General features: G+C 39.9%; 2 protein-coding genes across 5 annotated transcripts in view; both read left to right on the top strand.

The window, feature by feature from the left end:
* Herp (Homocysteine-induced endoplasmic reticulum protein) overlaps positions 1 to 25157 on the top strand; it is a 188355-nt gene extending 163198 nt beyond the window's left edge. For all 4 annotated transcript variants that reach the window (XM_071672215.1, XM_071672214.1, XM_071672213.1 and 1 more), the window contains one exon: positions 22422 to 25157. In XM_071672215.1, the coding sequence (XP_071528316.1) occupies positions 22422 to 22755 (334 nt within the window). In that variant the 3' untranslated portion in view covers positions 22756 to 25157. The remainder of the gene's footprint in view (positions 1 to 22421) is intronic.
* Positions 25158 to 25447: 290 nt separating this feature from the next.
* Positions 25448 to 27729, top strand: part of LOC139754665 (uncharacterized) — a 154040-nt gene continuing 151758 nt past the window's right edge. The window contains exon 1 of the mRNA XM_071672211.1: positions 25448 to 26676. Coding sequence (XP_071528312.1) covers positions 25874 to 26676 — 803 coding nt within the window. The 5' untranslated portion in view covers positions 25448 to 25873. The remainder of the gene's footprint in view (positions 26677 to 27729) is intronic.

Raw genomic sequence — 27729 nt, 5'->3', positions numbered from 1 at the left:
ATGTATATGTCTGTGTGTGTATATATATGTATACGTTGAGATGTATAGGTATGTATATTTGCGTGTGTGGACGTGTATGTATATACATGTGTATGTGGGTGAGGTGGGCCATTCTTTCATCTGTTTCCTTGCGCTACCTCGCTGACGCAGGAGACACCAACAGAGCAAAATAAGTTATGAATAAATAAATGTAAATGTGCTGAGAGGTGCAACTGGAGGGATGTCTGATCATTATCTTTTGGAGGCTAAGGTGAAGATTTGTATGGGTTTTCAGAAAAGAAGAGTGAATGTTGGGGTGAAGAGGGTAGTGAGAGTAAGTGAGCTTGGGAAGGAGACTTGTGTGAGGAAGTACCAGGAGAGACTGAGTGCAGAATGGAAAAAGGTGAGAACAATGGAAGTAAGGGGAGTGGGGGAGGAATGGGATGTATTTAAGGAATCAGTGATGGATTGCGCAAAAGATGCTTGTGGCATGAGAAGCGTGGGAGGTGGGTTGATTAGAAAGGGTAGTGAGTGGTGGGATGAAGAAGTAAGATTATTAGTGAAAGAGAAGAGAGAGGCATTTGGATGATTTTTGCAGGGAAAAAATGCAATTGAGTGGGAGATGTATAAAAGAAAGAGACAGGAGGTCAAGAGAAAGGTGCAAGAGGTGAAAAAGAGGGCAAATGAGAGTTGGGGTGAGAGAGTATCATTAAATTTTAGGGAGAATAAAAAGATGTTCTGGAAGGAGGTAAATAAAGTGCATAAGACAAGGGAGCAAATGGGAACTTCAGTGAAGGGCGCTAATGGGGAGGTGATAACAAGTAGTGGTGATGTGAGAAGGAGATGTAGTGAGTATTTTGAAGGTTTGTTGAATGTGTTTGATGATAGAGTGGCAGATATAGGGTGTCTTGGTCGAGGTGGTGTGCAAAGTGAGAGGGTTGGGGAAAATGATTTGGTAAACAGAGAAGAGGTAGTAAAAGCTTTGCGGAAGATGAAAGCCGGCAAGGCAGCAGGTTTGGATGGTATTGCAGTGGAATCTATTAAAAAAGGGGGTGACTGTATTGTTGACTGGTTGGTAAGGTTATTTAATGTATGTATGACTCATGGTGAGGTGCCTGAGGATTGGCGGAATGCGTGCATAGTGCCATTGTACAAAGGCAAAGGGGATAAGAGTGAGTGCTCAAATTGCAGAGGTATAAGTTTGTTGAGTATTCCTGGTAAATTATATGGGAGGGTATTGATTGAGAGGGTGAAGGCATGTACAGAGCATCAGATTGGGGAAGAGCAGTGTGGTTTCAGAAGTGGTAATGTGTGGATCAGGTGTTTGTTTTGAAGAATGTATGTGAGAAATACTTCGAAAAGCAATTGTATTTGTATGTAGCATTTATGGATCTGGAGAAGGCATATGATAGAGTTGATAGAGATGCTCTGTGGAAGGTATTAAGAATATATGGTGTTGGTGGCAAGTTGTTAGAAGCAGTGAAAAGTTTTTATCGAGGATGTAAGGCATGTGTACGTGTAGGAAGAGAGGCAAGTGATTGGTTCTCAGTGAATGTAGGTTTGCGGCAGGGGTGTGTGATGTCTCCATGGTTGTTTAATTTGTTTATGGATGGGGTTGTTAGGGAGGTGAATGCAAGAGTTTTGGAAAGAAGGGCAAGAATGAAGTCTGTTGTGGATGAGAGAGCTTGGGAAGTGAGTCAGTTGTTGTTCGCTGATGATACGGCGCTGGTGGCTGTTTCATGTGAGAAACTGCAGAAGCTGGTGACTGAGTTTGGTAAAGTGTGTGAAAGAAGAAAGTTGGGAGTAAATTCGAATAAGAGCAAGGTTATTAGGTACAATAGGGTTGAGGGTCAAGTCAATTGGGAGGTAAGTTTGAATGGAGAAAAACTGGAGGAAGTGAAGTGTTTTAGATGTCTGGGAGTGGATCTGGCAGCGGATGGAACCATGGAAGCGGAAGTGAATCATTGGGTGGGGGAGGGGGTGAAAATCGTGGGAGCTTGAAGAATGTGTGGAAGTCGAGAACATTATCTCGGAAAGCAAAAATGGGTATGTTTGAAGGAATAGTGGTTCCAACAATGTTGTATGGTTGCGAGGCGGGGGCTATGGATAGAGTTGTGCGCAGGAGGGTGGATGTGCTGGAAATGAGATGTTTGAGGACAATGTGTGGTGTGAGGTGGTTTGATCGAGTAAGTAATGTAAGGGTAAGAGAGATGTGTGGAAATAAAAAGAGCATGGTTGAGAGAGCAGAAGAGGGTGTTTTGAAATGGTTTGGTCACATGGAGAGAATGAGTGAGGAAAGATTGACCAAGAGGATATATATGTCGGAGGTGGAGGGAACGAGGAGAAGTGGGAGACCAAATTGGAGGTGGAAAGATGGAGTGAAAAAGATTTTGAGTGATCGGGGCCTGAACATGCAGGAGGGTGATAGGCGGGCAAGGAATAGAGTGAATTGGATCGATGTGGTATACCGGGGTTGACGTGCTGGCAGTGGATTGAATCAGTGCATGTGAAGCGTCTGGGGTAAACCATGGAAAGCTGTGTGGGGCCTGGATGTGGAAAGGGAGCTGTGGTTTCGGGCATTATTGCATGACAGCTAGAGACTGAGTGTGAACAAATGAGGTCTTTGTTGTCTTTTCCTAGCGCTACCCCGCACACATGAGGGGGGAGGGGGATGGTATTCCATGTGTGGTGAGGTGGCGATGGGAATGAATAAGGCAGACAGTGTGAATTGTGTGCATGGGTATATATGTATGTGTCTGTGTGTATACATATGTGTACATTGAGATGTATAGGTATGTATATTTGTGTGTGTGGACGTTTGTGTATATACATGTGTATGGGGGTGGGTTAGGCCATTTCTTTCGTCTGTTTCCTTGTGCTACCTCGCAAACACGGGAGACAGCGACAAAGCAAAATAGAAAAAAAAAAAAAGATAAATAATATATATATATATATATCTTTTTTCTTTTAAACTATTTGCCATTTCCCGCGTTGGCGAGGTAGTGTTAAGAACAGAGGACTGGGCCTTTTTTGGAATATCCTCACCTGGCCCCCTCTGTTCCTTCTTTTGGAAAATTAAAAAAAAAAAACGAGAGGGGAGGATTTCCAGCCCCCCGCTCCCTCCCCTTTTAGTCGCCTTCTACGACACGCAGGGAATACGTGGGAAGTATTCTTAATCCCCTATCCCAGGGATATATATATATATATATTTTTTTTTTTTTTTGTCGCTGTCTCCCGCGTTTGCGAGGTAGCACAAGGAAACAGACCAAAGAAATGGCCCAACCCACCCCCATACACATGTATATACATACATCCACACACGCAAATATACATACCTACACAGCTTTCCATGGTTTACCCCAGACGCTTCACATGCCTTGATTCAATCCACTGACAGCATGTCAACCCCGGTATACCACATCGCTCCAATTCACTCTATTCCTTGCCCTCCTTTCACCCTCCTGCATGTTCAGGCCACGATCACACAAAATCTTTTTCACTCCATCTTTCCACCTCCAATTTGGTCTCCCTCTTCTCCTCGTTCCCTCCACCTCCGACACATATATCCTCTTGGTCAATCTTTCCTCACTCATTCTCTCCATGTGCCCAAACCATTTCAAAACACCCTCTTCTGCTCTCTCAACCACGCTCTTTTTATTTCCACACATCTCTCTTACCCTTACGTTACTCACTCGATCAAACCACCTCACACCACACATTGTCCTCAAACATCTCATTTCCAGCACATCCATCCTCCTGCGCACAACTCTATCCATAGCCCACGCCTCGCAACCATACAACATTGTTGAAACCACTATTCCTTCAAACACCCATTTTTGCTTTCCGAGATAATGTTCTCGACTTCCACACATTCTTCAAGGCCCCCAGAATTTTTGCCCCCTCCCCCACCCTATGATCCACTTCCGCTTCCATGGTTCCATCCGCTGCCAGATCCACTCCCAGATATCTAAAACACTTCACTTCCTCCAGTTTTTCTCCATTCAAACTCACCTCCCAATTGACTTGACCCTCAACCCTACTGTACCTAATAACCTTGCTCTTATTCACATTTACTCTTAACTTTCTTCTTCCACACACTTTACCAAACTCAGTCACCAGCTTCTGCAGTTTCTCACATGAATCAGCCACCAGCGCTGTATCATCAGCGAACAACAACTGACTCACTTCCCAAGCTCTCTCATCCCCAACAGACTTCATACTTGCCCCTCTTTCCAAAACTCTTGCATTTACCTCCCTAACAACCCCATCCATAAACAAATTAAACAACCATGGAGACATCACACACCCCTGCCGCAAACCTACATTCACTGAGAACCAATCACTTTCCTCTCTTCCTACACGTACACATGCCTTACATCCTCGATAAAAACTTTTCACTGCTTCTAACAACTTTCCTCCCACACCATATATTCTTAATACCTTCCACAGAGCATCTCTATCAACTCTATGATATGCCTTCTCCAGATCCATAAATGCTACATACAAATCCATTTGCTTTTCTAAGTATTTCTCACATACATTCTTCAAAGCAAACACCTGATCCACACATCCTCTACCACTTCTGAAACCACACTGCTCTTCCCCAATCTGATGCTCTGTACATGCCTTCACCCTATATATATATATATATATATATATATATATATATATTTTTTTTTTTTTTTTTTTTTTTTTTTTTTATACTTTGTCGCTGTCTCCCGCGTTTGCGAGGTAGCGCAAGGAAACACACGAAAGAAATGGCCCAACCCCCCCCCATACACATGTATATACATACGTCCACACACGCAAATATACATACCTACACAGCTTTCCATGGTTTACCCCAGACGCTTCACATGTCTTGATTCAATCCACTGACAGCACGTCAACCCCGGTATACCACATTGCTCCAATTCACTCTATTCCTTGCCCTCCTTTCACCCTCCTGCATGTTCAGGCCCCGATCACACAAAATCTTTTTCACTCCATCTTTCCACCTCCAATTTGGTCTCCCTCTTCTCCTCGTTCCCTCCACCTCCGACACATATATCCTCTTGGTCAATCTTTCCTCACTCATTCTCTCCATGTGCCCAAACCATTTCAAAACACCCTCTTCTGCTCTCTCAACCACGCTCTTTTTATTTCCACACATCTCTCTCACCCTTACGTTACTTACTCGATCAAACCACCTCACACCACACATTGTCCTCAGACATCTCATTTCCAGCACATCCATCCTCCTGCGCACAACTCTATCCATAGCCCACGCCTCGCAACCATACAACATTGTTGGAACCACTATTCCTTCAAACATACCCATTTTTGCTTTCCGAGATAATGTTCTCGACTTCCACACATTCTTCAAGGCTCCCAGAATTTTCGCCCCCTCCCCCACCCTATGGTCCACTTCTGCTTCCATGGTTCCATCCGCTGCCAGATCCACTCCCAGATATCTAAAACACTTCACTTCCTCCAGTTTTTCTCCATTCAAACTCACCTCCCAATTTACTTGACCCTCAACCCTACTGTACCTAATAACCTTGCTCTTATTCACATTTACTCTTAACTTTCTTCTTCCACACACTTTATCAAACTCCGTCACCAGCTTCTGCAGTTTCTCACATGAATCAGCCACCAGCGCTGTATCATCAGCGAACAACAACTGACTCACTTCCCAAGCTCTCTCATCCCCAACAGACTTCATACTTGCCCCTCTTTCCAAAACTCTTGCCTTTACCTCCCTAACAACCCCATCCATAAACAAATTAAACAACCATGGAGACATCACACACCCCTGCCGCAAACCTACATTCACTGAGAACCAATCACTTTCCTCTCTTCCTACACGTACACATGCCTTACATCCTCGATAAAAACTTTTCACTGCTTCTAACAACTTGCCTCCCACACCATATATTCTTAATACCTTCCACAGAGCATCTCTATCAACTCTATCATATGCCTTCTCCAGATCCATAAATGCTACATACAAATCCATTTGCTTTTCTAAGTATTTCTCACATACATTCTTCAAAGCAAACACCTGATCCACACATCCTCTACCACTTCTGAAACCACACTGCTCTTCCCCAATCTGATGCTCTGTACATGCCTTCACCCTCTCAATCAATACCCTCCCATACAATTTACCAGGAATACTCAACAAACTTATACCTCTGTAATTTGAGCACTCACTCTTATCCCCTTTTCCTTTGTACAATGGCACTATGCACGCATTCCTCCAATCCTCAGGCACCTCACCATGAGTCATACATACATTAAATAACCTTACCAACCAGTCAACAATACAGTCACCCCCTTTTTTAATAAATTCCACTGCAATACCATCCAAACCCACTGCCTTGCCGGCTTTCATCTTCCGCAAAGCTTTCACTACCTCTTCTCTGTTTACCAAATCGTTTTCCCTAACCCTCTCACTTTGCACACCACCTCGACCAAAACACCCTATATCTGCCACTCTATCATCAGACACATTCAACAAACCTTCAAAATACTCACTCCATCTCCTTCTCACATCACCACTACTTGTTATCACCTCCCCATTTGCGCCCTTCACTAAAGTTCCCATTTGCTCCCTTGTCTTACGCACTTTATTTACCTCCTTCCAGAACATCTTTTTATTTTCCCTAAAATTTAATGACACTCTCTCACCCCAACTCTCATTTGCCCTTTTTTTCACCTCTTGCACCTTTCTCTTGACCTCCTGTCTCTTTCTTTTATACATCTCCCACTCAATTGCATTTTTTCCCTGCAAAAATCGTCCAAATGCCTCTCTCTTCTCTTTCACTAATACTCTTACTTCTTCATCCCACCACTCACTACCCTTTCTAATCAACCCACCTCCCACTCTTCTCATGCCACAAGCATCTTTTGCGCAATCCATCACTGACTCCCTAAATACATCCCATTCCTCCCCCACTCCCCTTACTTCCATTGTTCTCACCTTTTTCCATTCTGTACAGAGTCTCTCCTGGTACTTCCTCACACAGGTCTCCTTCCCAAGCTCACTTACTCTCACCACCTTCTTCACCCCAACATTCACTATTCTTTTCTGAAAACCCATACAAATCTTCACCTTAGCCTCCACAAGATAATGATCAGACATCCCTCCAGTTGCACCTCTCAGCACATTAACATCCAAAAGTCTCTCTTTCGCACGCCTGTCAATTAACACGTAATCCAATAACGCTCTCTGGCCATCTCTCCTACTTACATAAGTGTACTTATGTATATCTCGCTTTTTAAACCAGGTATTCCCAATCATCAGTCCTTTTTCAGCACATAAATCTACAAGCTCTTCACCATTTCCATTTACAACACTGAACACCCCATGTATACCAATTATTCCCTCAACTGCCACATTACTCACCTATATTACTCACATATATAAAATATATAAAATATATATATATATTTTATTTATTTATTTATTTTGCTATGTCGCTGTCTCCTGCGTTAGCGAGGTAGCACAAGGAAACAGACGAAAGAATGGCTCAACCCACCCACATACACATGTATATACATACACGTCCACACACACAAATATACATACCTATACATCTCAACGTATACATACATATATACACACCCAGACATATATACACATGTACATAATTCATACTGTCTGCCTTTTTTCATTCCCATCACCACCCCGCTATGTATGAAATAACAACCCCCTCCCCCCTCATGTGCACGAGGTAGTGCTAGGAAAAGACAACAAAGGCCACATTTGTTCACACTCAGTCTCTAGCTGGCATGTAATAATGCACCGAAGCCACTGCTCTCTTTCCACATCCAGGCCCCACAGAACTTTCCATGGTTTACCCCAGACGCTTCACATGCCCTGGTTCAATCCATTGACAGCATGTCGACCCCGGTATACCACATCGTTCCAATTCACTCTCCTCCTTGCACGCCTTTCACCCTCCTGCATGTTCAGGCTCCGATCACTCAAAATCTTTTTCACTCCATCTTTCCACCTCCAATTTGGTCTCCCACTTCTCCTCGTTCCCTCCACCTCTGACGCATATATCCTCTTGGTCAATCTTTCCTCACTCATTCTCTCCATGTGACCAAACCATATGAAAACACCCTCTTCTGCTCTCTCAACCACACTCTTTTTTTTACCACACATCTCTCTTACCCTATTATTATTTACTCGATCAAACCACCTCACACCACATATTTTCCTCAAACATCTCATTTCCAGCACATCCACCTTCCTACGCACAACTCTCTCCATAGCCCACACCTCGCAACCATATAACATTGTTGGAACCACTATTCCTTCAAACTTACCCATTTTTGCTTTCCGAGATAATGTTCTCGACTTCCACACATTCTTCAATGCTCCCAGAACTTTCGCCCCCTCCCCCACTTTATGATTCACTTCCGCTGCCAAATCCAGTCCCAGATATCTAAATCACTTCACTTCCTTCAGTTTTTCTCCATTCAAACTTACCTCCCAGTTGACTTGTTCCTCAACCCTACTGTACCTAATAACCTTGCTCTTATTCACATATGCTCTCAGCTTTCTTCTTTCACACACTTTACCAAACTCACTCACCAGCTTCTGCAGTTTCTCACTCGAATCAGCCACCAACGCTGTATCATCAGCGAACAACAGCTGACTCACTTCCCAAGCTCTCTCATCCACAACAGACTGCATACTTGCCCCTCTTTGCAAAACTCTTGCACTCACCTCACTAACAACCCCATCCATAAACAAATTAAACAACTATGGAGACATCACACACCCCTGCCACAAACCAACATTCACTGAGAACGAGTCACTTTCCTCTCTTCCTACACGTGCACATGCCTTACATCCTTGATAAAAACTTTTCACTGCTTTCTAACAACTTGCCTCCCACACCATATATTCTTAATACCTTCCACAGAGCTCTATCAACTCTATCATATGCCTTCTCCAGATCCATAAATGCTACATACAAATCCATTTGCTTTTCTATACACACATATACATACACATACATAGACATATACATATATACACCTTTCCATATTCATACTTGCTTGCCTTCATCCATTCCTGTCATTTCCTTACCTACAGGAAGCAGTATCATTTTTGATCCCCACATGTTCACTGTAGACTACGGCTGCCATAAGTGATTACATGAAATTTGAATTATTGAGGGTGGCACCTGGAGTAGTTGAGGTTGAGGACAAAACAGGCTTTAGTATCATCTTGCTGCTGTAAGGGTGTTATCTCGGGAGAGGCAGGAGGCAGTTCTTGCACTATCCATAGTGGGAACTGGTCTCAGTGTCCTTAAAGGATTATGAAAACTTGCCTCCGCCTTAGGAGCATCAGGCAAGGGGCTTTATAAAAGGGATAAAGTTGCTGCACATGGAATTGTACATTTCTTTGATTCCTTCTCTCAGTTATTTTAGTATCGCTTGTTTCAGTGGATTAAAGGCTGAGAAAGGTTGTTTTGGATGCTAGAGTTGGAAGAGGATTCTTTAGTGACTGACCATTTTGCAGTTATAGTAGATGTGAGGATCAGGTGGTGAAGGTATGGTGTAAGGAAGAATGGAGAGGTAGAAGTGTTGGCAAGCAAGATGAATTAGAAAAAATGCAAGGAATAGTATGAAAAAAGGGTTACTGAAAGTTTTAGATGTGTGAATAAAGTGTTTAAATGTTTGAATAATGATTGTTAAAAATTCTAGAATTAATAGTTGGATACAAAGTTATGAGATATAAGAATGAAAGTGGAAATGCATGATATCCATATGAAATTAGTGATACTGTGGAAGAGATGAAACAGACATGGAAGATTGTTCAAAAGGAATGTACCAGTGGAATTTCAGCAAAAGAGGGAAGGATAATAGATGTGTATGTGGAATGTTGAAAATGTAATTTAGCATGGGAACTGAAGGTTGTGCCTAAGGATTAAGTGAAAGCTATTATTAGTGCTTTATTCAAAGGAAAAATTGCTAAGGATGTATTTGGCAATAATTATGGGGTCATAAGTTTGTTGAGTATTCCTGGGAAATTATATGGGAGGGTATTGATTGAGAGGGTAAAGACATGGACAGAGCATCAGATGGTTTTAGAAGTGGTAGAGGATGTGTGGATCAGGTGTTTGCTTTGAAAAATGAGAAATATTTAGAGAAACAGAGGATTTATATGTAGCATTTATGGATCTGGAGAAGGCATATGATAAGGTGGATAGAGATGCTTTGTGGAAGGTTTTTAGAGTATATGGTGTGGGAGGTAAGTTGCTAGAAGCAGTGAAAAGTTTTTACCAAGGATGTAAGGAATTTGTACAAGTAGGAATAGAGGAAAGTAATTGGTTCCCAGTGAATGTTTGTGGCAGGGGTGCGTGATGTCTCCATGGTTGTTTAATTTGTTTTTGGATGGGGTTGTTAGGGAAGTGAATGCAAGAGTTTGGGAGAAAGGGGCAAGTAAGCAGTCTGTTGTGGATGAGAGAGCTTGGGAAGTGATTCAGTTGTTGTTCGCTGATGATACAGTGCTGGTGGCTGATTCGTGTAAGAAACTGCAGAAGTTGATGACTGAGTTTGGTAAAGTGTGTGAAAGAAGAAAGTTAAGAGTAAATGTGAATAAGAGCAAGGTAATTAGGTTCAGTAGGGTTGAGGGACAAGTCAATTGGGAGGTAAGTTTGAATGGAGAAAAACTGGAGGAAGTGAACTGTTTTAGATATCTGGGACAGGGCTTAGCAGTAGATGGAACCATGGAAGTAGAAGTGAGTCACAGGGTGGTGGAGGGGGCGAAGGTTCTGGGAGCGTTGAAGAATGTGTAGAAGTCGAGAACATTATCTCGGAAGGCAAAAATGGGTATGTTTGAAGGAATAGTGGTTCCAACAGTGTTATATGGTTGCTATAGATAGGATTCTGCGGAGGAGGTTGCATGTTTTGGAAATGAAATGTTTGAGGGCAATATGTGGTGTGAGGTGATTTGATCGAGTAATTAATGAAAGGGTAAGAGAGATTGTGGTAATAAAAAGTATGGTTGAGAAAGCAGAAGAGGATGTGTTGAAGTGGTTTGGACACATGGAGAGAATGAAAGAGGAAAGATTGACAAAGAGGATATATATGTCAGAGGTGGAGGGTAGAAGGAGAAGCGGGAGACCAAAATGGAGATGGAAAGATGGAGTGAAAAAGATTTTGAGTGATTGGGTTCTGATCATACAGGAGGGTGAAAGGCATGGAAAGAATAGGGTGAATTGCAACGATTTGGTATACTGGGGTCGACATGTTATCAATGGATTGAACCAGGGCATGTGAAGCATGTGGGGGTAAACCATGGAAATGTCTGTGGGGCCTGGATGTGGAAAGGAAGCTGTGGTTTCGGCGCATTATACATGACAGCTCGAGACTGAGTGTGAACAAATGTGGCTTTTTTTTTTTTTTTCAGTTCCTGGCACTGGAGGGATAAGATGCTATTTCATGTGTGATGGGGTGGTGATGGGGATGGATGAAGGTTTCAAGTATGGATATGTACCTGTGTATATATGTATATATCTTTGTATGTATATGTGCGTGTGGGAGCGTTTATATATATACATGTGTGTGGGGATGGGTTGGGCCGTTCCTTGTTTGCTTCCTTGCGCTATCTCGCTAATGTGGGAGACGGCAGTTAAGTATAATAAATAAGTATAGATCTGTTAAGTGTACCAGGAAAACTGTATGCAAGAGTGTTGACTAGTAGAGTGATGAAAGTGTGTCACTGCAGAATGAACGAGGAGCAAGGGGATTGTAGGAAATATGGGAGGTATATGGATCAGATTTTTGTGGTGAAAATGTCTAGGATCTAACAAATAAGCTATATGCAGCTTTTACTGATCTAGAAAAAGCATATAACAGTTGAATGGAGTGCTTTAAGGGATGTTTTAAGGAAGTATGGGATGGAGGAGCAAACACATGCATAAGAGTAGGTGGAAAGTTGATTGAAAGTTTCGGTATGCATTTGAGTGTAAGGCAGGGCTGTGTAATGTCGCTGTTGGTTTTTCACATATATATGGACGGAATGATAAGAGAGGTGATAGCAAAACTACAAAAGGGGTGTCATAGTGAGTTATGGTGGTTAGTGACGAACCTGTTTACGGATGATAGTATGTTGTTTGCTGAGTGACGAACCTGTTTACGGATGATAGTATGTTGTTTGCTGAGAGTACAGAGGAGTAGCAATTTTTTTTATGATTGTAAGTATAGGCGATTGAAGGAAAATGTGAGTAAAAGCAAAGTAATGGTGTTTGAAAGGAAACAGAGTTGAAGGATAGATTTTGCTAAACCATACAGAGTGAAAGAAGAAAGTGTAACAAACTGTGTTATAGATATGGGGGGAGAAAGACTGGAAGAAGTGGGGTAATTTTAAGTATTAGGGGCTATCTTGGGTAAGTTTGGTGGATATGGAAGAGATAAGGGAGAGAGCAGTAAAGGGTAGAAGAGTAACTGGGTCCCTTGATAGAGTAATGAAGGGTAGAGGTGTAAGTATGGAGGTAAAGACAGGAGTAAAGGACAGTATAGTCCTCCTGAACCTGAACTATGTAGCCAAACATAGGTATTGAATGAGTCAGAGAAGTCAAGAATCCAGGCTGTGGAAATAAGCCGTTTAATAGCATGTGGTATGATTAGCTGGAATGAAGAAAGAAATGAAGGGATGTATGAGATATTTGGTATGGCAGGGAATGCAAAGGGGATGAATTGTGGATTGGTAGAGTGGGTGAAATGTAATACTTTGAGGCGATTTGGGTGTGTGGAAAGAATGGACACAAGGAGAGTTTATGATAGTATGATTAAAAAGGGTTTGTGTGAGAGGAAGACTTCCTTTGACATGGGAAAATAGAGTTGAAGAATATTAGTGTTAGAGAAATGGTGCAAGAATCCATAGAATGGTGTATGCAAGGGAGGCTTGTAAGGACAGGGATAAGGGGAGACTCTGGCTCAAAGTCTGTCTCCTAACTACCACACTTTTTCTTTGTTTTGCCTACTGTTCTTCTTATTCTATAATTTTTTTTCTTTTTTTGACCACTTAAACTCCTGCCTCAAAACTGTGGCATCCCCTCACCCGCAGGCCAAGGTATTTTACTTAGAGGATTTCAACATTCACGATAGAAGCCCTTACATTTTCCATTCTCAGTGATGTAAAGGAAATCTCTCACCTCACTTATATTCCTGATTGCTATGACCATTCTTCCAATATTCTGGATCTTTTTTAATCACAAATCCTTTGCACTGCAACTACATAATCTTGCCCCAGTTCATCTGAACACACTCGCATGAATGTATTTCCCTCCGGCATCCCCTTTGAAACATAAGTATTGGCTCCTCAACAAAGCTGACAGGTATAACTTATGATAATCCTTGTCTGACTTTCAATGGGCAAACTACTGGTTTGTGTGGTGATGTTTCTGTCTCTGCCAGAAATATAGCAGAGATTGTTGTGGGAATGCAGACATTTATTTCCTCTTGCTCCAAGAAGACCTCTTCTTCCAGTCCATAGTTTAACTGTTCCTGTTGTGAGATCATTCAGTCAAGGGATCAGGCATATTGGGCTTGGAAAAACTCTCCATCCTCTGACTCCCATTCAGCATTCATCATAGCTTGTAATCATTGCAAGTACATTATCCATGAGAACCATTCCTTTATTCAATGGACATGTGATAACTTCTCCACTTTATCCAGTGATGGTTCTTTTTGGTCTTTGGCAAAGGGCATTGCAAACAACTTCTGTTGCTCTACCTTTCTTTCTTTTTTTCTGTTCTGATGGTATTATAGCTGTCTCTCCTATAGACAGAGCAATTCCCTTTGGTTCCCATTTCTCCTCTAACTCTATATTGGATGACTCTAACTTTCCTTTACCCTCTGAAGCTCCTCTTACTAATCCTGTGACTCCTCCTGTAATCTCTTTTTGAACTGTCCCAAAAACATTTCTCTCTTTGGACACAAGCTAGGCATATAGTCCTGATTGCATCCATCCCTTTGTACTAAAAGAGTGTGCCTTTTGAATTTACACCTGTACTGGCTCATCTGTTCCATTTCTGTTTAAAAGCCAGAAGTTTTTAAAGAAGTTTTTAGTACTTCCCATCTTTAAGAATCTGGTCATCATCTCAGAAGGATTTTGGGTAATCATGTGTAGTTGCCCTTGACATATCCAAAGCTTTTGACAAGATGTGGCATCGGGGCCTCATCTCTAAGCCCCTTTATTTTTGCTTCCCTCCCTCTCTTTACTTCCTCATGTCTAGTTTCTTCTCTGGCCAGTCTGTTACTGTGGTTGTGGATGGATCACCCTCTCCCCTTTTCTCCATCGACTGTGGTGTCACTGAAAGTTCTGCCCTTTACTGTACGCTTTTACTCCTTTTTATGAATGATTTCCCTTCACAGATAACCTAATATACTCATATGCAGATGAATCAGCACTGCATTCCTCCACATCCATCAATTCTGCTCCTCCTCCTCTCACTTGACCTGCATCTCTTCTCTGCCAACTTCCTCAATGAATTAGGACTTGGACAGGATACCTCAGTAGGTAGGGTACACAAAATGTGGTTAAGTCTAGTTTCTTCTGGAAACAGTTGCTACCCATCTCTCAATCGAAAACTCCTCTCAGCTTTTCTCTCATCTTTGATGGTCTGAAATTCCACTTCTTGACTCAATGAACACATTTGGTATTACTGTAATCCACTCTGTCGTGGAAACTCAACTTTACAGAAGTAGCTAAGTCTGTCTCAGAGAAACTGGGATTCCTGTTTAGCTGTCAAAATTTCTTTTCTTCTTTATACGAAGGATTGATCTGTCCTTGAACGGGATACTGCTTTCAAATCTGGGATGGTTCTAGCTCTACATCCTTACTCTTCCAGGCCAACTTCAAAACTTGACCCACTTGCCCTGTGCCATGATATTGGTTCATTTTCCCTCTTGTAAAAGGATTGCTTTGGTTTTTTGCTCCTGAGAGCTGGCTGCTTGTGTGCCCCCACCACTTGGTGCACCAGGAATACTCAGTAAGCTGCTGTACTGTGTACCTGTTGGCAACTCAAGAATGGATTGGTTTAGTGACTGTTTCTTTTCCTACACTTCAAAGCTTTGGAACTCTATTCCCTTTCACCTCTTTTCCAATGATGTGGCACATTTTAAAAGACAGGTTTTTCACTTCCTTTAAAATTTATGAATACCTTTCCATGTCTCTGCTTTTCCCTTTCATTAACCTCTCTGTATTTCAATTAAGGCCCAACCTTGATGTGGACATTTGTCTGTGACTGGTTCCTCGAACATAACTGCATAAGGCTGTTGTACATCATAGAGCTCCAGCTACCAAGCCATTATTGACTAGAACTCCAGCTACTAAGCCATTATTGATTCTGCTGCCCAAAGATGATTGACTAACAATCTTTCTGCAGTATTATGCCATGTAACAATCGTCTTGGAATTCTGTCGTATTTTGCGATGAAAAACTTTACATCTGATGAGCTCGGGAGGATTCATTGCTGGCATCCAGATATTACCAGGTAGCTATTTATTCCTCTATTTGTGTATGGAAAAGTTAAGCTCCTATTTGATTGTTTTTCATGTCTCAGAGTCTAATGAGTTAAAGTAGGCTTAAGTTGAAATATTTTGTTGTTTTATGGCTAATGATTTTAACCAGCTATATTGTGTTTTATTTGCATAATGGCCAAAAGTGATAACCAATAAAAATATGCATCATATCCATATTCTGATGTTTGTGATATTATATTTGAATATTTGAGAGTAGTTTTTTTTTTTGAGATAATTTTTCCCAGATTATCATTACTTAAAGATAATTTTTCTTGAGTTTGATTAATCTCATCAGCTTACTACTTTCCTTTCTTTCTCTTTAGGTATGAAAACCAAAAGGTCTGGCCTTCCAGACGTAGCAGCAGAATTACAGGAGGGACTGGGATTGGATGGCTGCAATTGAACCTTTAGAACTAGTAGACTTCGAAGAATGCTTAAGCAGTGCCCAGTACACTGAACTTCATGAAGAAGTTATGATACTCCTGTTCAGCCACTGTTGACACCTTAACAACTACCAGTTTACATATTTATGGACAGTAACCCTCTGCACAATGCCTGCATTTAGAAGATGATGGTTCCAGCAAAATCCCCACATCCTTGGCATTCAGTAGCTAGCAAAAATACCAGACTTGAATCCTGGTGAGAATATTTGACATAGAAGTGGGATGTAGACTGACAGAAGTAAAGACAGTGCAGCATCCCATGCTATTGCAGGTTTAGGAAAATGTATGGGGAAAGTAGGGATTGCAGTTGTATGTGAAAACTCCTAGAATCAGTGGCTTAAAGGTTAGAGAAAGTGATAGACAATAGGGGATCATACTCTAAATACTAGTGTCTGTTCAGTTTGGTTTGTTTAGATTTAAAAAATCTATTGTATGACATTCAGACTCTAAAGTGTATTCATTTACTATTAGTTGGTTAATGCTAGATCAGTTTTAATCATTATGAAGTCACTAGTTCATAAAACACAAGATATGAGCTTATGATACACTATGGTCTTAGATATATGTTTATTTTTACTGTTTTTTCCAAGTATTTTAAAGGAAATTAATGGCCATTTATGATACTCTGAAAGTATTGTATTTTGTTAACACCAAAGAATAAAATATAAAACATTAAAGATTTCTATTTAATGCTTATTCATCATTTAGGAAGAAAGCTAAAGCTTAGATAGATTGCTAAATTCTGTGTATGCTTATTCAGTTAATGATCATTTTGGAGCAACAAACACCTTTCATATTGTTGTAGAAGTAATACAAAAAGAATGTAAGCCATATCCATCATTGTCATTTAGAAGTAAGTGTTATTTGGGTTGAGTTTGTTGATATGTTGATCTTTAGTGCCAGATACTGCTGTTTGAACAAATCCTAGTGACAAAAGTGACATCACTTCCTAGGCATATTATACATATATATTTTTATTTATTTATTATACTTTTTTGCTGTCTCCCGCGTTAGCGAGGTAGCGCAAGGAAACAGACGAAAGAATGGCCCAACCCACCCACATACACATGTATATACATACACATCCACACACGCACTTATACATACCTATACATTTCATATTTACTTTATATTTATTTTGCTTTGTCGCTGTCTTCCGCGTTAGCGAGGTAGCGTAAGGAAACAGACGAAAGAATGGCGCAACCCGCCCTCATACTCATGTATATACATACACGTCCACACACGCAAATATACATACCTATACATCTCAATGTACACACATATATACACACACAGACATATACATATATACACATGTACATAATTCATACTGTCTGCCTTTATTTGTTCCCATCGCCACCTCGCCACACATGGAATAACAACCCCCTCCCCCCTCATATGTGCGAGGTAGCACTAGGAAAAGACACCAAAGGCCCCATTCGTTCACACTCAGTCTCTAGCTGTCATGTAATAATGCACCGAAACCACAGCTCCCTTTCCACATCCAGGCCCCACAGAACTTCCCATGGTTTACCCCAGACGCTTCACATGCCCTGGTTCAATCCATTGACAGCACATCGACCCCTGTATACCACATCGTTCCAATTCACTCTATTCCTTGCACGCCTTTCACCCTCCTGCATGTTCAGGCCCCAATCACTCAAAATCTTTTTCACTCCATCTTTCCACCTCCAATTTGGTCTCCCACTTTTCTTCGTTCCCTCCACCTCTGACACATACATCCTCTTGGTCAATCATTCCTCACTCATTCTCTCCATGTGACCAAACCATTTCAAAACACCCTCTTCTGCTCTCTCAACCACACCACTCTTTTTATTTCCACACATCTCTCTTACCCTTACATTACTTACTCGATCAAACCACCTCACACCACATATTGTCCTCAAACATCTCATTTCCAGCACATCCACCCTCCTGCGCACAACTCTATCCATAGCCCACGCCTCGCAACCATACAACATTGCTGGAACAACTATTCCTTCAAACATACTCATTTTTGCTTTCCAAGATAATGTTCTCGACCTCCAAACATTCTTCAAGGCTCCCAGAATTTTCGCTCCCTCCCCCACCCTATGATTCACTTCCGCTTCCATGGTTCCATCTGCTGCCAGATCCACTCCCAGATATCTAAAACACTTTACTTCCTCCAGTTTTTCTCCATTCAAACTTACCTCCCAATTGACTTGACCCTCAACCCTACTGTACCAAATAACCTTGCTCTTATTCACATTTACTCTCAACTTATTCTTTCACACACTTTACCAAACTCAGTCACCAGCTTCCGCAGTTTCTTACATGAATCAGCCACCAGCGCTGTATCATCAGCGAACAACAACTGACTCACTTCCCAAGCTCTCTCATCCACAACAGACTTCATACTTGCCCCTCTTTCCAAACTCTTAAATTCACCTCCCTAACAACCCCATCCATAAACAAATTAAACAACCATAGAGACATCACACACCCCTGCTGCAAACCTACATTCACTGAGAACCAATCACTTTCCTCTCTTCCTACACGTACACATGCCTTACATCCTCGATAAAAACTTTTCACTGCTTCTAACAACTTGCCTCCCACACCATATATTCTTAATACCTTCCACAGAGCATCTCTATCAACTCTATCATATGCCTTCTCCAGATCCATAAATGCTACATACAAATCTATTTGTTTTTCTAAGTATTTCTCACATACATTCTTCAAAGCAAACACCTGATCCACACATCCTCTACCACTTCTGAAACCACACTGCTCTTCCCCAATCTGATGCTCTGTACATGCCTTCACCCTCTCAATCAATACCCTCCCATATAATTTCCCAGGAATACTCAACAAACTTATACCTCTGTAATTTGAGCACTCACTCTTATCCCCTTTGCCTTTGTTCAATGGCATTATGCAAGCATTCCGCCAATCCTCAGGCACCTCACCATGAGTCATACATACATTAAATAACCTTACCAACCAGTCAACAATACAGTCACCCCCTTTTTTAATAAATTCCACTGCAATACCATCCAAACCTGCTGCCTTGCCGGCTTTCATCTTCCGTAGAGCTTTTACTACCTCTTCTCAACGTATACATATATATACATACACAGACATACACATACACATGTATGTAATTCATACTTGCTGCCTTCACTCATTCCCGTTTCCACCGCGCCACACATGAAATGACAACCCCCTCCCCCGCATGTGCGTTAGGTAGCACCAGGAAAAGACAACAAAGGCCACATTCGTTCACACTCAATCTCTAGCTGTCATGTATTATGCCCGAAACCACAGCTCCCTTTCCACATCCAGGACCCACAAAACTTTCCATGGTTTACCCCAGACGCTTCACATGCCCTAGTTCAATCCATTGACAGCAATTGACAGAATTGTTCCAGTTCACTCTATTCCTTGCATGCCTTTCACCCTCCTCCATGTTCAGGCCCTGATCGCTCAAAATCTTTTTCACTCTGTCTTTCCACCTCCAATTTGGTCTCGTTCCCTCCACCTCTGACACATATATCCTCTTTGTCAATCTTTCCTCACTCATTCTCTCCATGTGACCAAACCATTTCAAAACACCCTCTTCTGCTCTCTCAACCACACTCTTTTTATTACCACACATCTCTCTTACCCTTTCATTACTTACTTGATCAAACCACCTCACACCACATATTGTCCTCAAAAATCTCATTTCCAACACATCCACTGTCCTCCACACTACTCTATCTACTTTATCTATAGCCCAAGCCTCGCAACCATATAACATTGTTGGAACCACTATTCCTTCAAACATACCCATTTTTGATTTCCAAGATAACATTCTCACTTTCCACACATTCTTCAACGCTCCCAGAACTTTCGACCATTCCCCACCCTGTGACTCACTTCCACTTCCATGGTTCCATCCACTGCCAAATCCACTCCCAGATATCTAAAACACTTGACTTCCTCCAGTTTTTCTCCATTCAAACTTACCTCCCAGTTGACTTGTCCCTCAACCCTACTGTACCTAATAACCTTGCCCTTATTCACATTTACTCTCAGCTCTCTTCTTTGACACACTTTACCAAACTCAGTCACCAGCTTCTGCAGTTTCTCACCCGAATCAACCACCAGCACTGTATCATCACCAAACAACAACTGACTCACTTCGCAAGCCCTCTCATCCACAACAGACTGCATACTTGCCCCTCTCTCTAAAACTCTTGCATTTACCTCCCTAACAACCCCATCCACAAACAAATTAAACAACCATGAAGACATCACGCACCTTTACCACAAAACGACATTCACTGAGAACCAATCACTTTCCTTTCTTCCTACTCATACACATGCCTTACATCCTCGATAAAAACTTTTCACTGCTTCTAACAACTTGCCTCCCACACCATATATTCTTAATACCTTCCACAGAGAATATCTGTCAACTCTATCATGTGCCTTCTCCAGATCCATAAATGCTACACATACAAATCCATTTGCTTTTCTAAGTATTTCTCACATACATTCTTCAAAGCAAACACCTAATCCACATATAGTATACATATTTTTATATATTTCCAAAAAAATAACATGGCTTTTTTGCTGTTTTTTCTCATATTTTCTTTGCTGATATATGTGTACCTTTTATTTTTAATACCTTCCACAGAGCATCTCTATCAACTGTATCATAGGCCTTCTCCAGATCCATAAATGCTACATACAAATCCATTTGCTTTTCTAAGTATTTCTTGCATACATTCTTCAAAGCAAACACCTAATCCACATATATTATGCATATTTTTATATATTTCCAAAAAAATAACATGGCTTTTTTGCTGTTTTTTTTCATATTTTCTTTTTTGAATTATGTGTACCTTTTATTTGCCCATCAGTTACCAAACTGATTCTTGCCTCTTGTAACAGTCCTGTACTTGATATGTATTTTTTCATGTTTAATTGCATTTTGCAATTCCATTTCCCAGTTTATTTGTTTCCTCATTTATAGTCTTTTATTTTTTCACAACTTGGTTCTATCTACAATACTAATCATTTCATTCTCTCCCATTTACAAAGTTACCTTGCCTTGTATGCAATATATCTGTATACTTTTTTCAGAATTTCTTTTACAATTAGATATTGATTATACCTTAGTTTATGTTCACTTCTTCATTGCTGTACTGTGTTGGGATCTTCAAAGACTACATACCGCTTGGTGATCTAACCGTCCTTCATTAAAGCCTCTTAATTATAGGATCCTTCTTCCTTCTTTGTATTATGCTTCTGTCCTTTGTTTTGTAATTCAGAAGTGCCATACTGGAGCAATTAGCATTAAATCAGGCATGTCTGGATATTTTTTCATACCTCAATTCTTCTTTGTAATGAAAAAAAAAAATTGCTAAAAGTAGGTTATTCAATGCATTTAGAGGAAGTATAGTACATTACTTACCCATGATATAACTCCCACTACAGTCAATCCCAGTAATTTCCAAATCTTTGCATTAAGGCCTCCCTTTAGGGCAATTATGTTAACCTCTCTTAATTGTGTATTTTAAGCAAACATCTTTTGCTGATTGTCTAATGGTACATTTATTAGTTATCATGAACATAATCGTTATTGATGTCATTTTAATCTTTATTAAGCTGATGGTAGTTTATTTACACATGAGTGCATTTCTCCCAGATACCTTTCACACAGAGTTACTCTCACTTGCATAACCTCCATTTTCAGGTCCAATCTGATCTTTATCATACCATCCAGTAATAATTTTTTCTTAAACCTGTTATTTCCAAGTTACTGTTCTCACACATACACCATAATTAATGTCGGAGTTTATTTATGTTGAGATGAAGAACTGGAATTGCATCAAGAACTCCATTGAATGAAAACAATTTGAGCATAGTGTGTAGAAAAAGCTTGCATGATGGATAGCTTGTTCTAGCTCTAACATATATCTGTGCAACCTATGTTTTCATAGGTTCAGATAGGTAGACAACAAGAGCAGCAAAATTCATAACCAAACTATAGTTGAAAGTAAGATAATAGGCAGATTAAGAAATGGAGATTTAGAAAGATATGTGTTGTAAAGAGATATTGATAAAGGCAGGTGGGTTAACACCTTTGTAGGTGACATGTCATATTAGGACATACAGAAAGTGATAGTTTTGTGAAGATATATGGTAATATGGCTGAAGTCACAGTTTAGTGGAGGTGTATGGTAATGTGATGGAAGTCACAAGAGTGGAAGAGTGACACGTAGTCAAAAGATTGTTAAAGATAATATTTATTTCAGGTGAAGGTGTCAGGGAAATGATTCTGCAAATCTGCAGAAGTGAAATTACTCATCTTTACTTTGCAGTATTTCAGGAACTTATTGCTACAGATCTGCAGCATTGACATATTACAGCTTTACATGGTAAAGTCTGTTCTGAATATCTATCTAATCTAGTATTTCATATCCCTAGGTACCAAGCTGGCTGGTTTAGACCTGCCCGAAGAATAGAGCAACCAAGACCAGCTAATGAGAATGATATCAATGATATCCAGGATGACAGAAATAATAATATTAACAACAATAACAATAATAATGAGATTCCAGAAGGGCTGAGAAATCAGGAAGAACCACCAGTAGCTGGTTTCAATCAAGAAAATGCTGCCAACAATGAAGCTGTAAATAATGAGGGTACAGACAGGGTAGTGGAGGAAATACCTGTGCGACCTTCTATATTGGCTCTCTCATGGACATTCCTTACAACTTTTTTCACATCTCTGATTCCTGAACAACCTCAAGCAATTTAGATTGAACCATTGTAGCCATATTGGCATTTGTCTGTAGCTCACTGTCTGCATTGTAACTGTCATGAATGTATTTCTACATTTTGAGAAACCTCATGAGGAGCTGGTCTTTGAATTCCTACAATGAAAATTCATTTGTGTTTATTCTTGTTAGAAATTTTGGATTTGGACACAACAGCTTTACTTGAATATAAAGGCACATGTATAGTGTAAGTTTCTCAAAATGAAGCTTGAAAGACCTATATTGGTTTAGGGTACCTATTTGACAGATATATATCATATATTGTATAAATGTAAAAAAATGAAAAATCATCTGATTGCATTCCTGCAATTCATTATCAGTGCTGTGGAGTGATCACCAATTATTCATTTAGTTTTCTCTGTGTGCTGGAGTTTGTGCACATTGAAGTATTGTAGTTCCTTTTGTTTATAGTCTTTATGTTTCCAACAAACTGAAATAACATGATGCAGCTGGGTCATTAACACCTAACTTTATCACATACAAAGAAGTTATGTGTAGTGATAGAGGACAGGCATCATATGGAAAAGTTACATTGTTTAACAAGGTAAAAGGAAAATGAATGTAATTTGGAGGTACAATTTCTTTGTGTTGGTGATGTCTAATATGTAGAGATTCATTGCAGTCATTCTTTCATATCTGTGGTGAATTTGGTGGACTGTCACACTCAAAGAGATGATATAAGTGTTTAATGTGTTCACTGCAAGATGGCTTATATAAAACCTTCCTTAAACAATATAGCTATTGGCCATCTTAAAACGTGTAAAAGACTCTTCATTGGTTCTTGAAACATTTGCTACTACTACTATTAGTAGGGTTTGGGTGTGAGGTAAATTAATTGATTCCTGTGTCCCAAATACTTGCATATGGAAAAAGTAGGGTGTATGAAAAGAAAGATGTTTGTCTCAGAAGAATACAAAAGAGAGAAAGTAGAACTAAGGAAGCAAGTGTGGTTTGTTAAACTGACCAACTCCTTTTATGAATACATAGAATTTGAATGAACTGTTTGTAGAGACTGTTAAACATTGTGATTTAGAGAACCCAGTTTTCTGTACCTTGAACATAATAATGAATTCTCCTAGCATTGATATCCAGTATTGCAGCATAAAAGGCTTTCTAAAGTGTATCTATGGCCAGTAGATAGATGAAGATTGATGTTGTGAGATATATATATATATATATATATATATATATATATATATATATATATATATATATATATATATAGCACTCCCCATGTGAAGGATTCAAGAATTTTTTGATAATGAAGCTAGAAATGTATCCCCAGTTATTCCTCTTGTTTTTTTTACATGGAGTTGGAATATATCCTACTTCACATAAGAAGCCTAGAAATTCTAACCAAGTTAACGGTATGATGCTTAAAAGTTCCATCTTTCTTTTACAGTAAAGTTACCAGACAATAAAGATTATCATTAAGCACATTGATACTGTAAAGTTTGCCCATTTGTCTTCCATGTTGTTTTGAGAAATTCTGGGATTATCCTTCCTTTGGCCAAATTTGTATTCAAATAGATTGATATTTCCATGCAGAAGGAAGGAAAGGAGGGACATATGTAAATTCTTATTGCCAGATTATTGATAATTCATTTGTAATACAATTAAGGAATGGGAAGGATTTAAAGTATATTTCAAGTGACGAGAAAGTTCACCTTTGTAAGCCTTTTTGCTCTATTCACTGTAAATTTGGACAAATTGCAGTCCTCAAGACTTGCTTTTGTGCCAACTTCAAGATTTTAAAGATTTAAAAGTGAATATATATAATGGATGTCATACAGCTGACAACTCAAGAAATTACTTTTCTTAATGACTATCTTTGATATATTTTGTTTCTTCACAGCCTGAAATTGTAGACATTGATTGGCCTTTAGGACTCATTTCAGCAGATTTTCCTCGAAGTTGACAACCATCTCCCTATACTTAAGGGTCAGCTGTACTGAGGTGCCATGTAATGATCTTATTTATTGTCGTAAGTACATATATGTAGCCTAAACATTAAGTGCATTTGGTGAAAAACAGCTTCAAAAGAAATCTGTATTCTTCACACCAGTTTTCCTATAGAAAGTTCTTTATCAGATCCTCTCCTGGAACACATGAGGTTTTATAATTTCCACTATATTTTTCTGTGATTACTAAGGATATAGATTATATTTATTTTATAGCATTGTGTTAATTGTGTAAAGTTAAGTGGATTCAGCATAAAGAAAGATTTTTTTTGATGAGTCAAGGTCTTGGATGTTGGAAAGTTTGCTTATGTACACTTTTTGTATGGAGTCACTTATATAATAATATTGTAAAAAAATGCTTTATATTGTAAATCACGCATGAAAGTGTACTGTACAGATAATAAAGCTCAAAATGATAAGAACGTGTTTGATAACCCCCCAAAAAAAGAAAAAAGAAAAAAATAGAACAAAAGATGCAATTTAGTTTTTATCGATGAAGTATTTGATACTGAATATTCAGACCGCTCCTTTGATTACACTGCGGTGATGAAATATTGAAGTGAGTGCAAAAGTGAGTGTTTTTTTTAATCAGCGGACCCCAAGATATCGTAAAAACCAATGTTCCCAGAATTTTTTTTAACTGCAAGGCCACGAGGCCATGGAGGAAAGGTGGCAAGGAGAGGGAGGAGGAGGAGGTTGGTTGTGCCTGAGAGCCGTGCCTGCCTGCCTGGCCACCATTGCCAACACACTATCACTCAATTTTTACTGTGCTTGCACATTTATGGTGGGCAAATTTAGTGGCAATAATGGAAAAGCGGTAGCTATGCAGTAAAAAAAAGTACTTCAGAGTTAATTTGAAAGTTCCTTCGTGTCGCTTGAGTTCATAAAAATGTGCGAGAAGTTAGCCAAACTCGCGAATCATGAAGCAAATGTGACCGAGTGTCCAGTCCCCCCGTCTTCTTTCCTTCCTCGGGCCCATCGATGCTTTCCCGCACGGTGATTGGCCAGCAGAGAGTTACCTCAATTCTGATTGGCTGCGAGAAGCACCGAAGACAAAGCCATTTTGTAAACAAACATTCAGCTGACAGACGCCGGACGGCCGATCAATGGCATCTTTTAGTATTTTTCTCCTCACTTAATGGAAGTGTGTTACAGAGAACAAGTTGCGATACCCATGACTGATCAGGGTGAACATAGTGATGATGAAAAAAGACACCGTATTGATCCCATTCCTATTGGCGATAACATGGAGTTGAAAGTCACGACTGAACCCAACCAAGCCCAGGTTGACCAAAGTGATGGTGGCTGTGAGGCTGGGGCTCGGGCTACAAATATGGGCCCAGAAGCTGTGATACAAAGCCCTGGTGGTGAACTCAATGGACATATTAGTGAGAATACAACTGGGAAAAGTGATTCGGTCTATGACTTTGATCCGGATACAGAAGGGGAGATGCCCCCTGCCATGGAGGACTCCTCTGATGCCTCCCCAGATAAACAAAGTGAGAGAAGTGAAACATCTGACAGTAATGTTAAAAATGAGCCAGAGCTTGAAACTCTTGATGACTCAGAAATGGCAGAGGAGGAGTCTGTTACAGAGTCCTATGATGGTTCTGAATACCCTTTGGAAACTGATGATGGTGTAAATGACAGTTATGAATGCATTCCAAGGCGTGGTAGAGGGCGACCTAGAGGGAGCAAGAACAGAGTAGATGGTGAAAGGGGACGTGGTAGAGGGTTCAAGTTCAGAAGAATATCAGAAGATCGTACCTGTACAGCATATGACCTACGCAACATTCCAGATCCATTTGCAAATCAACGTAGAGGGCGACCCCGAAGCAGATTCATTGTTGATCTTGGGGAGCAGAACCATGAAGTTTGGACAAAGTCTAAAGAGGAACTTAATATATCTGATGCAGAACTCACAACTTTGTTGTTAAGTTTGTAAGTTGATTACGGATGTTCCTCCAAATGATAAGTAGTACGTGTTATAGAATTTTTGTTTTCCACATGGATGTATTAGGTTACTGAAGCACAGAAGTAGTGATTTGTTGCATATAAATTCTGAAGTAAGTGATATTGTCCTTAGTTTTTGTGATATGTTAACAGAAAACAATACATTTATCAATCTCTACAGACTAAATGTGGTTGATTTTATCGTTTAAGAAATATTTAGGATTATGAATATCTATTTCATTTTATAGCAATAATGCACTGTTTTCAAAGTATAATGAGACCAAGGGAGCATTATTTAGAGCATCATTGTCAGTCCTGTGGTTAAAAAAGTGGTAGTTGGGATTGCTATGGAGATCAGAAAATGTATGTGGTTGATTAGCATAGTTTTGTTTGCAGTGATAGTAGATATGTAAAGTGAACGGAGACCAGTGAATGTGATTTGGAGTATTATTTTCAATCCAGTGATAAAAGGTAATTGAAAAAAGGGAGGGTAATGCAGAACTAGGAAAAGTTGAGGTTAATTAGCATAAAAGTAGATAACTTAGAAAAATCATTAGAATTTGCAATACTGACTTCCTCTAATAGCCAAGATTTGTAGTAGAAATACACTAACAACAGTTTAGTGAGCTGCTGTAGATTGCATGTTTTGGTTGCTTGTATGGATGTTGGGCTGTGTTCCTGTCTTGTTGTCTATATTTCATATTTTAGGGCTGTTGGCAAGTGTTTTGTGTATTGCAACAATAGCACTGTAAAGTTAGGTATATGTTAGCTACAAGGGCTGGGGGTTAGATAAAGTTTTATCCATTTGATTTTAGTAACATATTTCCTTTTGTACAATGAAAAAAACAAAGGCATGTTCCCTCTGTCTGCATTTATTTGAAGTGCAGTATATCATTACAAAATGAAATTAGAAATGTTCCTGTCTGATTCAATTTGTCCCTAAATCTCATAATTACTTGAATTTTTTTATGTAGGCAGTGGAGGGGTAGGTAAAATTGAAGAAAACATTTGCAAACTTATTTCTGGGTTAATCCCATTTTT

Source organism: Panulirus ornatus, chromosome 17 (genome assembly GCF_036320965.1).
Source record: "Panulirus ornatus isolate Po-2019 chromosome 17, ASM3632096v1, whole genome shotgun sequence".
NCBI classification, from domain to species: domain Eukaryota; kingdom Metazoa; phylum Arthropoda; class Malacostraca; order Decapoda; family Palinuridae; genus Panulirus; species Panulirus ornatus.
The sequence above is the reverse complement of the archived record's forward strand: the minus strand, read 5'-3'. Positions and strand labels throughout refer to the sequence as shown.